General features: G+C 42.4%; 1 protein-coding gene across 5 annotated transcripts in view; it reads right to left on the reverse strand.

Moving 5' to 3' along the window:
* CCDC92 (coiled-coil domain containing 92) overlaps nt 1-15461 on the reverse strand; it is a 198553-nt gene that overhangs the window by 17429 nt on the left and 165663 nt on the right. The window contains exons 1-2 of one of the 5 annotated variants that reach the window (XM_039505090.1): nt 7422-7467; nt 6179-6260 (exon numbers count right to left, since the gene is read on the reverse strand). The exons of 1 other annotated variant lie outside the window; for it this stretch is intronic. Coding sequence is in view for 1 of the 4 variants with exons in the window: in XM_039505087.1 (XP_039361021.1) it covers nt 7422-7573 (152 nt within the window). In the remaining 3 variants the exon portion in view is untranslated. Of the gene's footprint in view, nt 1-6178; nt 6261-6750; nt 6876-7257; nt 7281-7421; nt 7658-15461 lie in introns of those variants that run through there. 3 more of the 5 variants (XM_039505087.1, XM_039505091.1, XM_039505089.1) reach the window with 3 other exon arrangements.

Consider the following 15461-nt stretch of genomic DNA (forward strand, 5'->3'; position numbering starts at 1 on the left):
ACAAGTCTGCCTAAATTGCCACCTCTTTACCACCAATGATTCATGTATCATTGCCCTTACATTTTTCTAATACTTATTTTATATATCAAGCATAATTATAGTCTCTGGAAAGGAAAGAGAAAATTAACATATCCTTTCCTCCCCTCAGAATGAGAATATAGTCCTATCTTTGTTAAGAAATCATTTCTAACATTTTTCGTGGTTATTTTACAAGGGGATTTTCCCCTGCTGTTTTCCAGACAGACATATGTGGCCTCCCCAGCATAGTAGCAGGAAGATCAATTAAGAGGAGACAGTCTTGATAGCAACAATTTAAAGTTCCTAGATGTTCAGAAAATGAACAAGATGAGCCACCTTGTACTCTTTACAGACACCTCAGTGAATTCCTGTAAATTTGACACAATCTATCTTAAAATCATAAGTATTGGCAAGGATGATTCAAATGAAGATTATACAATCCTTCTCACCCCCTGAGACTACACAAGTCCCATAGATGCCACAATTAAATCAGAACAGACTGAAGCAAGCTTCTATTAGGTCAGAGAAATACTGTGACATATACATAAAGACATCACCAGCACTGGAGTGATTCACAGATGGTATTAGACAACATCATCATGGGCAAACGATTCTGTACAATATCAGGAGTGCCAGAGACAGTATAAATACCTATGTAGATAGGCTGTGACCTATGTCCATTACTATAGGATCCCAGTTCCCTAGGCATAGAGCTGGTCAGGAAAAAAAAATAGTCTACTTCAGCAATAGAACTCTGAAATTTTCATTCAAAGTGTTAAGGAGGAAAATATCAGTAATCATTCCGATAAAACATTTTTAAAAAAGGAAATCAATTTCACGAAGCATGAACATTTCTACAATTTTTCATTAAAAATTGAATCATTTTTTGACTAAAAAAATGTTTAATTTCAACTAGCTTGTATGCACAGATTTGAGCTCTCTCTTCCTTATGCCAGTAGCAGGCCCCTCCTTGAGGGCATCACTTCATTTCTCTCTCCTCCATTTTGAGACCAGACAGTGGTTTATTACTTAATGTAATTTCCATCAGGGCTAAGGGAAAGCCATAGCAAAAGGGTAGGCTCTGCCTTCAGCCCTGAATAGAATTAGATTTGCGGACAGCAATGCAATATTACAACTACCATATGTCATTTTCACTACTGGAGACAATTCCATAGTCAGTGAAAAAGAAAGAAAAGTTCCATCCTCTTCTAGGTAGAGAAACAGTTTTAATATCACTTAATAAATGTAACAGAATTTGTAATCAGCTACAAGAAGTTCATTAAAGAGGCCCTTGAAAATGAAAGCAAAAAATTCAAAAGCAGGATCAGGCCCTAAATTATTTAGAAGACAAAGAATTTTTCCTACAAGGACATACTCTGAGTGTTATGTATTCTGTACATACATTTGGAACTATAATGGTGTTTAAATTAGAAATATGATTCTAAAATATAGAGAAACCAAATCTCTTGGATATTTCAGGTGTCAGTAATCCCTCATGAACTCAGATCCAATATTTTCATGTTATTTTAAAGGAAGAGTTTATATTGACAATATTGTGGGAATCCCAGGAGAGATTCAGAGGAAAGGATTTGCCATCATTTTTGGAATGCACTGATTCTGAATGTTTGACTTTTCAACTTTCATGTTTCATTAACACTAGTTCTTTGCGTTTAATTTCCATTGTTTTAGGTTTAGTTTTTATGGGAAAAGGACTCCTTCCCCATATTATCTGGAGCTATTTCCCTATACAACCTAATTACAAGCCAAAATGCCTTTACCTGCGCACAGCGATCAACAGTTTACTCTGAGGAATGTATAAACTATATCTAGTATATATGTAAAACATATCTGGGAAAAACAAGCTGGAGTCTTTCAGCACCACAAATTCATTTACAAAGAAGGCATCTGCACATCCAAATCAGAACACAAATGACAACAATTCTATACCTATGTTCAATTGCTTCACTTTGATGATAACTTGCAGGCAGTGAGCCTTCTAATATACTTAACTGTATTTTTTGAGTAAAATACTGAAATAGTGTAAAACAGTGAAAAATTTCACTACCTGTTCATCTACCTCCTGTTACACTGTTTCATAAATGTACACTCCATTGTTTTAGAATAATGACTTAGAACTACAAACGTTCAATTTTTTTGCTTCTCTTACTCTGCTCAAAATAAAATTTTTAAGAGCAAAAGGTCCATTTGACAAACAATGGTTGTATTATTTGAAAAAAATGCACTTAAGGAACAGCACATGAATGACAGATTTATTTATTTTTTTAAACAGAAGAGTAAACACAAACACTCACAGATGTCTTATTAATACTACACCCAGCTATTGTATACTCCTAAATTATGCAGACTAGAGATATAATAGGGGGTGGACAATTTGAACCAAACCTTTAAAAGTAACTGGAAACAAAACAACATATTCTGTTTTTAATTGTTTTGGGCTAACTCCGGTTCCCACCTGAAATGGAGTTTGCTTTCCAATAGTTAAGACAGCAAGAGAAAGTGCTACATTTGTAGGGTTAACATGCAAAAGGATTTCACAGATTTTCACAGGAAAACTGCCTACCCACTGTCTGCAAGCAGCTGATAGAGTTTTGAAGAGAAAACAGAGAGTAAACAGGATTTTTTTTTAAATGGTTAATTTGAAAACAATTTATAGAATGTCTGTCATAGTTCTGAGCACAGTGTGTTTTATTTTAAAGGCCCATTTTGCAAACAATGTGTATCTTCAGCATGAGTTGTACCAGAGAACAGATGCTGTGCACTGAGTTAGATCTACCATTGCAGAAACAGTGTTGTGTTTACTTTACCTGCAAGTGAGAAATCTGTTGTTTCCAGGAGTAACAAGCAACATGAAAGAAAAAAGTTATGCAGTTAATGTTAAATGTTTGCCTCTTTTTGTTAACTAAAAATACATTTGATACACGATCAGTGCTGGTGGACCAATTCAAGATCCTAGGACTCCCAGTGCTCTAATATTAATCTCCTAGTATTTTAAAGGCCTGATTCCGACCAAAGTCAAGTCAATGAGAATTTTACAACTGAATTCACTGAATGGAAGACTGTCCCCAAAATATAACAGGAGAAATGTATTTGCAATATTTTTTATATTGTTGCTTTATGAACATATTAATATGAAGGAGGGGAACTGTATTTAAGTACAACAGTTCTCAAGTGTTTATCCTACGTTCAGAACTATCATAATCCAGTTAGCTGACTTCTCCAACTAGCTGAGCTATAATACTGATATAATACTAGCATCCCCCCTGAGAAGTAATTTCTTCAGGCAATGGTGACAAAGATTCTGAGAAATACAGACAGAACTATGGGTATTGCTCTACATCCTCTTCTAGGCAGAGAAACAGTATTAATATTGCCTAATCAATGTAACAGATATTGTAATCAGCTACAAGAAGTTCATTAGAGAGGCAAACACTGGCCCTTGCAAAGAGAAACAAAGAAATTCAAAGCATAGCAATGTTCAGTGAATTACCTTACTCTAAAATTCAAACAAAAATATTAAAATATAGCACTAAAACAAGAATGGGCCAGGGAATGAATGTCCCAGAAATTTTATTTTGGCATATAGTAGGTGCAAAAGGAATCAACAAGTTCTAGTTATATAGTTGTAATAAGATTTTTTTCTACAAACAATGGGCAACCTCTCACGGTTTAACTCCTTCCACGCTTCTGGGCTGCATCATTCAGCACAATTATTACAAAGGGTATGGCAGGAGCTGCTGGAAAACTAGTTTATTGTACAATATTCAATATTAATTTAGCTTGTACAATTAATTTATAGTAAAATATTCTCATCCCTTAAAGCAGAATCTACAAAAGGTGTGTATGGGTGTTTTTGTCTATGGATACAATAATGGTGTTGCTGTGACACAAAAGCATGGTTTTACTGTGCACTACAATAAACAGACATGAAAAAGCCTGCATAAAGAGCCAGACCTCAAATAAGAGTCACTTAGTAGAACCATCTTACAAAACCTCTATTTTTCCTTTTCTATGTCTTCCCTTTTTTCAGATCTTCGATTCCTAAACCCCTTTTAGAATCAAGAAAGGGAGAACAGGAAAAGACTGTGGAACAAGAAAGCTACAGACACTATTCTCTGGCCAGTACATGCCTAAGTATTCCCATAAAGCATCCAATATTACGATTAAGTCATTTGGATCACTGATCTTAATACCTCATCACACTTCAAAAAAATGCTACTATTAATTACTGACAAACTGATCAATTAAGTCATTTTTGTTAGCTGGTGGCACAAAAGATTTCAAAGTATTATAGAAACAGTACTTCGGGAATATGAAAGATCAAAGTTATATTCAACATGGTGAAATAAGACTAGTTTGCTTCTAAAAATTAGTTATTTAGAATATTTTACTATTAAAAATAATGAGATGACATGTTCAAGACCTCAGGCAGAAAGATGGATTATTTTATATTTGTCCATTTACATACATACCAAGTATACACTGGAGATCCTGATGCTATAAAAATAATACGTAGATACCATTTTACATTTGGTTTTAAATATTCCTTAGACATCTTTCGGTACTTTTAAAAGTCTAAATAAAGAAAATGCCAGGCTAAATATTATATCAAGAGCAAAGCTTGCAAGCTAGTTTATTCCACCTGCAATCCTAGTCCGTCCTACTATGCTATATACAATGTTCAAAAAGTGCATTCCTTACAGGAAAAACACCAGAGGGGAATTTTCTTTCTGCCCACTGATGACAAAGGCTCACTGATGACTCCTCCGAATGAATACACAGTAATTCTCAAAAGGTTTTAGATTTTAATAATGAGCCATATTGAAAAAAGTTTTTATTTTTTACAAATTATGCCGAAGAAAAATGCAGTTTGATAATTTTAAAACTGCTGTTAAAAAGGATAACATTATTAAAATTTGAAATCAAATTTATGAAATGTAATTTTTTTTCAAAATTACTTGTTTACAATTTTAATGTTCAACTTGGTTATTATGAATCTTATATACAGCATTTAGCTTGGCTGTCACAGTTCTTCCTGCAACAATGCTTTTAACATATATTACGCAGTACACTTAGTAATAGCTACAGCAGTTATGCACCAGTTTGTCCAATTATTCATTTTATATATTTTTAGGCATGTAATGTCTTCCTGAATCATGACCTCCCCGCCTTTGAATTGAAAATTCAATGGAACAACAAAACATCACTGAAATCTCAATATACTTCATAGAGTCGACGTACAGCTTTAATATTCAACATAACAGATAACATATATGGGATTTAATGGATAGATTTCTTATTTTTGTCATTTTATTAGCTGTTCCAGTGTATCAATAGTTTTAAACAGTTACATGAACCTTGGGATATGTATAGTTTTATGAATGCATAAATGTACATCTATATTAAACTAAGACAAGATCATAATTCTCTCTTACTAGTTCACAGTTATACTACTGTACCACCCTGAAGGACTATATTTACTAGCCAACAAGCAGTATAAGGAGGGACTGCACTACAGCCACACTGACATGAAATGAAATTTTAAAATATTAAGAGGGATAATTCCTACTGTATAAACATCAACAAAGGCACATTTTAGTACAAGTGTTTACCCATCCAAACAAAGTCTTCTGGATATTTCTTATGCACCTGCAATGCAGCTCAGAACTCTACAATCCCACCCTCAGGGCTGCCACAGCCCCGTGTCCTTTTATCTTATTGTCCTTACTTCAGCTTTTGACAGTTAATATACTACATTAAAAAAGCATATCATTATCATTTATGGTGGCAACATACAAACATGCAAGGACCCCTGCCCTCCGTCCCACCTTAGTTCTTGGGTTTGGCGATAAACATACAGCAGCTAGGTTGCTGGAAGACACTCCATTTCCAAACACAAGCTTTGCACTCCTTGCTACTATTTCCACAAATGATGGGCTCTCTCCTTACATAAAATACCTCGTCTTGAATAAAGATTCCACCCCTCCCCTCCCCACACACATTCCTTCCATCTTTTCTTTCTTCATCCACCCTACAGATTCACTGCAACGGAAGAGGAGGAGAATAATGTCACTTCCCTAAAGCTCAAAGGCAACACTGTCCTTCATGTTTCCTCTTTTATTAGGTACCCCCCATGGCATACCTTATGGTCTCAGACAAGCAGACATGCCACCTCCCCTCCCAGGGAAGAATTCAGTCCATCCACTGAAATGGATTTGTGTTTTCTAAATAGGAACAGGGAATTAAAGAAACGCCCCTGTCAGTGAGTTAGCCAGGGAGTAACAGGGCAGCAGAATAACCCCCATGCCCGCCTCCTATTCCCCAGCGGACTGCAGCAGGGGCTGCAAAGGCGCACAGAAGTGGAAGGCAATCGTTTTGCTACAACCCTGCAGTCCCTGCACATACACATTCATGGAGAAGAAAGCTTTTGCCCTGCACACCCAGCTTTATTCTCTGCTAGGCGTGGGCAGGAGGAAATGTTTTAATGCAGTGATGCTCGACCTTTTTTCATTTGCGGTCCCCTAAAACTTTCATATAGAGATGAGGACCCCTGCGGAAATCTAAACAGTCTGCAGACCCCCAGGTGTCCGGACCACAGGTTGAAAACCACTTTTCTTTGGGAAAAAACACCTTTTGCGGACCCCTTAGACGAGGTCTGTAGACACAGTGGTTGAGAACCACTACTTTAGTGAGAGTAGTAAGGGAGTGTCTCACCTTCATCCCCAACGAGGGCAGGAAAAAAGTCTTCACCTGATGCCCTTGCTCTCCTCCTCACTCGTGTATGTGTGGAAAAAGGGGTGAGACGTCCCCAGCCCCAGGCTGCCCCCCATCTCTCCCTGCTAAGGGGGAATGCAAAGGAGGTACGCGAGGCACCCAGCCCCTCAGGCTGCCCTCCCACCTGTCTGTGTAGGAGGGAGGCGAGACACCCAGCCCGCCCCCCCACCTGTCTGTCGGGGGAGGCGAGACACCCAGCCCCCAGCCTGCCCTCCACCTGTCCATGCTGTGGAGAAGGGCGAGACACCCAGCCCCTCAGGCTGCCCCCCCACCTGTCTGTGCGGGGAGGGGGGACGCGGGACACCCAGCCCCCACCTGTCTGTGCGGGGGGGGGGGACGCGGGACACCCAGCCCCCACCTGTCTGTGCGGGGGGGACGGGACGCGGGACACCCAGCCCCCACCTGTCTGTGCGGGGGGGGGGGGACGCGGGACACCCCAGCCCCCACCTGTCTGTGCGGGGGGGACGGACGCGGGACACCCCAGCCTCTCGGGGCGGCTCCTTCTCTCCCGCGGCCCCACACCGGGTGGGGGGAGCGCAAGGCGGGGCTGGGCCAGCCCCCGGCAGGGCCCCTCTGGGCCCAGAACCACCAGCCCCCGCGCGGAGACTTACCCGGCTGCGGGTCGCCTCCCCGGGCCGGGCGGGGCACTGGCGGGGGGCGAAGCCAGACGGCTCCCCGGGGAGGGGGCAGGGCGGGAGTGGGGGGGCGGGGGCGCAGGCGCAGAGCTCAGGTGCGGCTGCAGCGACAGCAGTTCCGTTGCCATGGCAACAAGGTCCCCGCTTTAATCAGCCGCTGCCGCTTCATCTCCGCCCGCTGACCCGGAGGGGCCGGGCGTGCTCCCGCGTGCGTGCGCGTGGCCGAGCGCTGGGCGTCCTCGTGAGCGTGTGACCCTCCCCCTCGCAAGGGTGCACACACCTGAGTGGGGGTGGGTGTGCACCTGCAACTGCGCGGGCGAGCTGGGCACGCACCTGAGCGTGTTTGTCTGCGCCAGGGTAACCAGATGCCCCGATTTTATAGGGACAGGCCTGGTATTAGGGTCTCTATCTTATATGGGCACCTATTAACCCCCAACCCCTCGCCTGATTTTTCACACTTCCTATGTGGTCATGCTTGTGTGCATAACTGTGCATAGGAGCTGGGCAAGTATGTGCAGAGCTGTGCATGAGAGCTGGGGTTAGCTGTGCTATATCTGAGAGGGTAAACTGTAAAGGCATCTGGGGGTGCTGTGTATGTGTGTGTGAATCTTCATGTTTGTGTAGATGTATTCAGCTGTGTATGGACCTGTGCATAAATGCATGAATATAAGTGTGAGCACAGCTTACTCCCGGGGGAATGCTGCGCCACTGCACATAGACAGAATTTATGTCTCCCGCAGATTTCTTTGCTTCCCTGCAGAAAATGAAGCAAAGGGAAGCTACAAGAACGGTCATGCAACCCTCTCCAGCAGTATGTTTTGGGTGGCCAGGGCAGCTATCAGAGAGGTAAATCACTGTGGGGCAGTGGGTGGCACTAGGGAAGACCCAGCTCCTACCCTGCGCTAGGCACAGCTGCTAGTCCCGACTGGACTGGGGAGGACAGGACTTCCTCTTCCCCTGCATGGCTTCCAGGGCCAGGTCAGACCCGCTGCCAGATTTCTCCCTCAGCTGCAGAAAACTCCGCAAACTCCCCCCTCCAACCACTTCCTGCACCCATCACTCTTCAGTTGCAGGGAGAGGGATCCCTGTATGGGGAGCTGCTCCCCCCCATCTGCCCAACACCTGTGGATCCAGACCCCCTCATACCTAGACCCTCCTACCAAGCCTAATGCCCCTGCACTCAAAGCCCTCCCGAAAAGCTCCACTCCCCCTGCACCTGGACCACTCTGATGAGCCACCCACACCTGGATCCCCACCCCACTGAGCCCCAACCACCTTCACCTGGACCCCCCTGCAGAGTTCCATTACTGTTGCACCCAGAACCGTCCAAGACTCTATTCATCCAGATCCCCCTGTACCCGGATCCCCCACTGAGCTGCCTGCACCCATTTTGCCCCACACAGAACCCTCTCAACCCACACCTGGATCCCCCCACAATAAGCCCCTCCAAACTTGAATCCTGCCTTGCTGAGCCTGCCTGCCTGCCCACATGGAGGGGCAGAGCCCTCAGGTGTTTCTGGGGGAGGCCCCATCATTGCATTGTGTCAGAGTTGGGTGCAGCCTCTCCTCTGAGTCCATATCCCAGGGGGAGCTGCACAGTGATCTCTCACTCTGTGCAGCCAGTGAGCCGTGCTCCCCAATGCCATGCCAGAGCCTCCACATTTGACGAATAAAATTTGAAGAATTTAAAAATATTGTGCGCAGAATTTTTATTTTTTTTGGCACAGAATACCCTCAGAAGTAACAACTGTGCATTCATCTGGGTTCATGTGTCTGTACTCATGCTGTGTGCACACACGTGTGAACACACAAGTATGTCCACAGAGATGTTTGTCACAGATGCACAAAAGTTCAGACATACATGCATGCCGATATCTGTACACACAGCAGTGCAAATATCCTAGTGCGCACCATGCAATTTGGCAACTCAATATAACTGAATCCACTCCACTATCATTTGGGATCAGTCAAACAAGACAGCATGTTATATATGTCTGTAATGTGTGGAAAGAAAAATAGCATTGTTATGGGGAACTTCAATTAGGGAGACACCCGCTGGAGATCTCATGCAACCAGTAGTAAATCCACAGTTGGCAAGGCTATGGCCAATAAGGAATTTTTAAAGTATATTGGGAACAAAAGAAATCTTAACAATGGTATAGGCCCCATACTAGATGGTAATGATAAAATTGTTAATGATGCACAAAAGACAGCAGTTTTCAATAAATATTTCTGTTCTGTATTTGGAAAGAAGCAGACAGTGTACTCTTACATGAGGATGATTAAGTACTTTCCAGTCCATTAGTAACTGAGGAGGATATTAGACAACATTTACTAGAGATGAACATTTTAAAATCAGCGGGCTTAGAGAAATTGCATCCAAGAGTCCTAAAAGAATTGACTGCGGAGGTCTCTGGCCAGCTAGTGTTAATTTTTAATACATCTTGGAATACCAGGGAAATTCTATAAAACTGAAGGAGCGCTAATGTTGTGCCAATATTCAAAAAGGACTGAGCAGAGTATGATACTAGAAAGACAAAAAGAACATTTTGTGACTCTTCTCAATCATGAGTTGATCAAATGATCAAACAGTAGACTCAATCGAGCAAAGACCAGTTCGATTTGAACACTAAGATCCACCAACTTTGGAGGAGACTAATAATACACTTATGAAAATGGTAAACGGAAAGGCAGCTGGAGCTGATGAAATCCCAGCTGACGTGCTGAAACATGGTGGTCCTAAACTTCACAAAGCTTTTCTACGCCTATTTACTTTCTGCTGAGAAAATGAGGTTTTACCCCATGATTTCAAAGATGCCAAATAGTAACAATCTAGACGCATAAAGGGGACAGACATGATTGCGGCAATTATTGTAGCATTTCGCTCCTTTCCATCGCTGGTAAGCTCCTTGGTAAGCTGTTGCTGAAAAGGCTTCAGGTTATTGCAGATGATATACTCCCTGTGTCCCAGTGTGATTTTTATTCATCACACAGCACTGCCAATAAGATATTTACCCTACGCTAGTTACAGGAGAAAGCTGCTGAAGAACTGCCTCTGTACATTGCCTTTGTTGACCTCAGTAAGGCTTCTGACTCCGTTGGATGCTCTGCTGTTTGGTGCCTTCTTGCAAAGTTTGGCTGCCCTGACAAACTAATAAACTTCATACACTGCTTCCCTGACAATGTGCAGGCCCTTGTATCAGTGGGTGCTGACTTATCCGATCCCTTTTCTATAGCTCATGGAGTTAAAAAGCTCCATGTGCTTATTTACTTTGTTCCTGGCTGGTGTGCTAGAAGTCACCACATGTACTACCATTACAGGTGTCACTTTAACACGACGATTTGATGGCAGACTTCTAAACTTCCATAGATTCAAGGCTAAAAGCAAATCCCAGGAAAGTGAAATAAAGGCTCTCCTGGATGCCGATGACTTAGTGTTTGTCACCCTTTCCAAGAACAACCTGGAACATTTGCTGAATTCCTTTGTCCATGCTGTATCCCTTTTTGGGCTTTGTATTAATGTAAAGAAAACAGAAGTCCTGTATCAACCATCTGGCAGAAATCCATAAGTTCCATCACCACCAGAATTAAAATTGAACAGCTACCAATTAAACAATGTCAAGTCCTTCTGCTACTTCGGTAGCACAGTTACTGATGCCACCAGCATTGATAAAGAATTTTCAACATGCTTAAAATCAGCTGCCTCAGTTTTCAGTTGTCATCTACAAAAAGACTTTGGACAAGACGGGGGGGCCAAAGTCTCTACAAAATGTCAAGTTTACAGAGCTGTCGTGCACCCTTGTCTTAAGAACATAAGAATGGCCGTACCGGGTCAGACCAAAGGTCCATCTAGCCCAGTATCTGTCTACCGACAGTGGCCAATGCCAGGTGCCCCAGAGGGAGTGAACCTAACAGGCAATGATCAAGTGATCACTCTCCTGCCATCCATCTCCATCCTCTGACAAACAGAGGCTAGCGGCACCATTCCTTACCCATCCTGTCTAATAGCCATTTATGGACTTAACCACCATGAATTTATCCAGTTCCCTTTTAAACGCTGTTATAGTCCTAGCCTTCACAACCTCCTCAGGTAAGGAGTTCCACAAGTTGACTGTACGCTGCATGAAGAAGAACTTCCTTTTATTTGTTTTAAACCTGCTGCCCAATAATTTCATTTGGTGACCCCTAGTTCTTGTATTATGGGAATAAGTAAATAACTTTTCCTTATCCACTTTCTCCACATCATTCATGATTTTATATACCTCTATCATATCCCCCCTTAGTCTGCTTTTTTCCAAGCTGAAGAGTCCTAGCCTCTTTAATCTTTCCTCATATGGGACCCTCTCCAAACCCCTAATAATTTTAGTTGCCCTTTTCTGAACTTTTCTAGTGCCTTCTATAATTGTTAGAGACCTGCCCCCTTTACCTGGCCATATCCAAAAACTGAACTGCCTGCAACATCGCCACCTACGGAGCATAATGGGAATTAAATGGTCTGACAAAATCACTTACAATGAAGTACTACAGCTGGCAGCCATGCTAAGTGTGAAAGCCATGCTAGCACGGAGGCAAATGGCCTGGGTCAGCCATGTCATATGTATGGATAACAAATCACCTGCCTAAGAGAGTGCTGTACAGTGAATTTAAAAAAAGACAGTAGGAAGTCTGGCTGTCCCAAACTCTGCTACAAAGATTGCATCAAGTGGCACATATAGTCTGCCGGGCTGGATTTAATGACCTGGGAGTCTACGTCCCTTGACAGGCGAGCTTGGCACTCTGCTACAATGGAAACAGAACATGCAACAGTATATCGTTGCATGACCTCTGCCGACAGTAGGAGGGAATATAGACACCAACGTGTCCTGGCATGTTTCCTGAACCATACACATGGATGCTGATTTCCAGTCATAGTCCTCCACTACGAGTGACAGTCATTATATATTATTATTATTATTATTAAAAAAGGACTAGTGGGATGACCTGGGTAACTATAGGGCAGTTAGCCTGATATTAATCCCTGGCAAAATAATGGAAAAGCTGATACAGGATTCAGGTAATAAAGAATTAAAGGATAGGAATATAATTAATGCCAGTCTATATGGTTTTATAGAAAAACAGGTCTTGTCAAATAAACCTGATTTCAATCTTTGATGTGATTACAAGGTTGGTTGATAAAGGTAACTGTGTAGATGTAATAGACTTTGGTAAGGCATGTGTAGGAAGAGGCCTATGAGCACAAATGACAGAACTTTCATAGGATCTGGACCTAGACTATGGGAACTCACTCCCACAAGAGGAAGATGACCATGGATCATAGAGTATCAGAGTGGGAAGGGATCTCAGAAGGTCATCTAGTCCAACCCCCTGCTCAAAGCAGGACCAATCCCCAGACATATTTTTGCCCTAGATCCCTAAATGGCCCTCTCAAGGATTGAACTTACAATGCTGGGTTTAGTAGGCCAATGCTCAAACCACTGAACTATCCCTCCCCCTTCTGAAGGATCTTGCTGCCTTCAGAATTAAGTACAAAACTAATTTCTTCAGATGAGTATTCCCACAACGTGCATGCACCCACTAATAACTTTAATCCTAATCAAGCATGTTCTCCTATTTACTGGGGAGGAAAAGAGAAATATTATTTCTCCGTCTTTGCTTAAATACTGCTCAGATGCTAGGGTAGTATGCGCCAATAGAAGAACTGGATGGCTAGATAGCAGGAATGTATCAGGCAGATATAGATTTGAACTTGACTTTTACCCCATTTGTACCCTTCTATTCCATAAATGATATTTTCCCAGATAAGGCAAAGCCAAAACACTTTATTCCACCTCTTGCAGACTTAACTGTGGGGGCCAAATTCATCCCTGTTGTAAGTCCCGTTGGCCCTGACTGCCCATTTGTCCCACCACTAATTTCATTTTTTAACAACCTGGCTAATTTGTCATCACTGCATAGTGAATAGGTGACGGAGAACCCAGCAAGAGGGCAGGTGCAGAGGCAGGGAACCACTGAGTAGGTCTAATTCTTCATTAATTGTGAGGGATTGCAATGGGAGTTAGGTGCCTAACCTGCTTAGGCACTTTTGAAAAGCCCACTAGGCACCTAAACACCTTTGTAAGTCTGACCCTGTGTGCTCTTCAGCAAATCAGAATATCTCAGCCATTGGGGTAATCATCATCATAGTTCTCACTTCTCTTGCATTTTCCATCTTTAAGGCATTTCAAAAACATTAACCGATTAATTCTCCCAACATCCCTGTGAGAAAGCAAAATATTAGTTCTCCCCTTTTACACATAGGAAAACTGAGGCTCAGAGAAGTGACTTAACTTGCTAAAGGTCACCAAGTGAGTCACTGGCAGAGCCAGGAATGGAACCCAGAGGCCCGAGAACCAGTTGATTAGAGCACACGTCCTTTTCTGTTTTATCTCAGATCTTTTTAAGCAGCTTGCTCTAAACAGCATCACTGTTGGACTCAACTTAAAAATGTTAGAGGAATGGGCCAGGAAGCTGACTCTCATGGAACTCCTGCCAGAAGACAAATGTGCTGATGTTTGAATCATCCTGCAGCAAATGCAGGAGCATTTTTAAATTCAGTGTTACTCCCTAATAATGTAGCACAAAGAAAAAGGCAAAAACAGCTCTACAGTTGAAAAAGGAAATATGGTCAATTGTGCCTTTGATCCTGAAATGTAAATTCATTGTAATCCAGGTAAGGGAGATCCCTGTGGAAGTAGAAAGGGAAGTTTCAGCACAGACACGTTCTGGGTAGAGCTGGTTAAAAAAACCCAGAAAGTTTCATGTAAATGTTTGCATTTTTTCCCTATTTTTATAACTTTTCAAATTAGTTTCCACCTGCTGTGTAGGCAAATGAAAAAATGAAGGGAACAAATTTAAAAAAAAGTGTAAATTGTTGTTTTTTTCCAGTTTTGACCTACCTAAACTTTAGGTGTTATCTTCTGCAGCCCCCTGACAATGACTGATGAGCCAAAACACCCAAAATGACTGTTTCTGAATTATTTTTAAAGACTATCTTAACTTCTCTATGCCTCGGTTTCCCCATGTGTAAAGTGGGACTAAAACATATCTCACAAGGTGCTGAGAAGCTTCAGTCCTCAATGCCTGCAAAGCTCTTTTGGGAGGTGTTACATAATATGAGTACAAAGCACTGTTATCTACAGCCAGCTAAATTCTCTTTGCGCACACAGCTGGACTCCTGACAGCGATGGCCTCCCACCACAACATAAAACGCTGGAGGTGTTCAGCATCTCACCCTTAATCTGGATCCCCGTCCCTAACATTGCAACGTTCAATATCCAGATCCAGGTCAGAATGCTGAGGTGTGAGCCTCTAACTGCTGGGGAACAACTGTAAAATCTTAGAGCCTAATTCATTCCACCCAAACTGTAGATGCCAAAAGGATGTCTTGGCATAGAGCCATTTACCTTCTCTGCTGTCTGTGTGTGGAAATCAAAATGGCAGTGATGTGTAATGTCAGTGACTGTGCTTGCAGTGGTGGTAATCCCATGCATATTTTTACATTCAAATTGCAGGCTTCTTTCTTTCAAAGTTTGTCTCCAATTGATTTGCCCAAGGTCACACAGGAGTCTGGGCATTGGGAACACAGCCCAGAATCTACTGCTTTCCCATCCTGGCCTTTAGCTCCAGGACCAGTATTCCTCTATTGCTTGTTCTGTGGGCTTATGTTTGAGGTCTATGAATTTAGAACCACCTCTCATATAGAGATTTGTATGGCTTTAGCTGGAACAGAATAATTTTGATTGCCACTACTTTGCTCACAGGCAGAGAGCCACAGGCCGGGTGATCTGCCTGTGGATCTACTCGATGGCACACATTAGCCGTATTCCCGCACACCTTCACGAGGTTTGTGTGACAGCACAGTTGTATAAAGAATTGTGCTGTGCATCATTTGTGTGAAGGCTACCAAAAGTATTACACAGAAACAAATCCAATAAAAAATCCTCACTGGATTGTTTATTTTTCAGACCGCCTCGCTGT

This window comes from Mauremys reevesii, linkage group 18, assembly GCF_016161935.1.
Source record: "Mauremys reevesii isolate NIE-2019 linkage group 18, ASM1616193v1, whole genome shotgun sequence".
NCBI classification, from domain to species: Eukaryota; Metazoa; Chordata; order Testudines; family Geoemydidae; genus Mauremys; species Mauremys reevesii.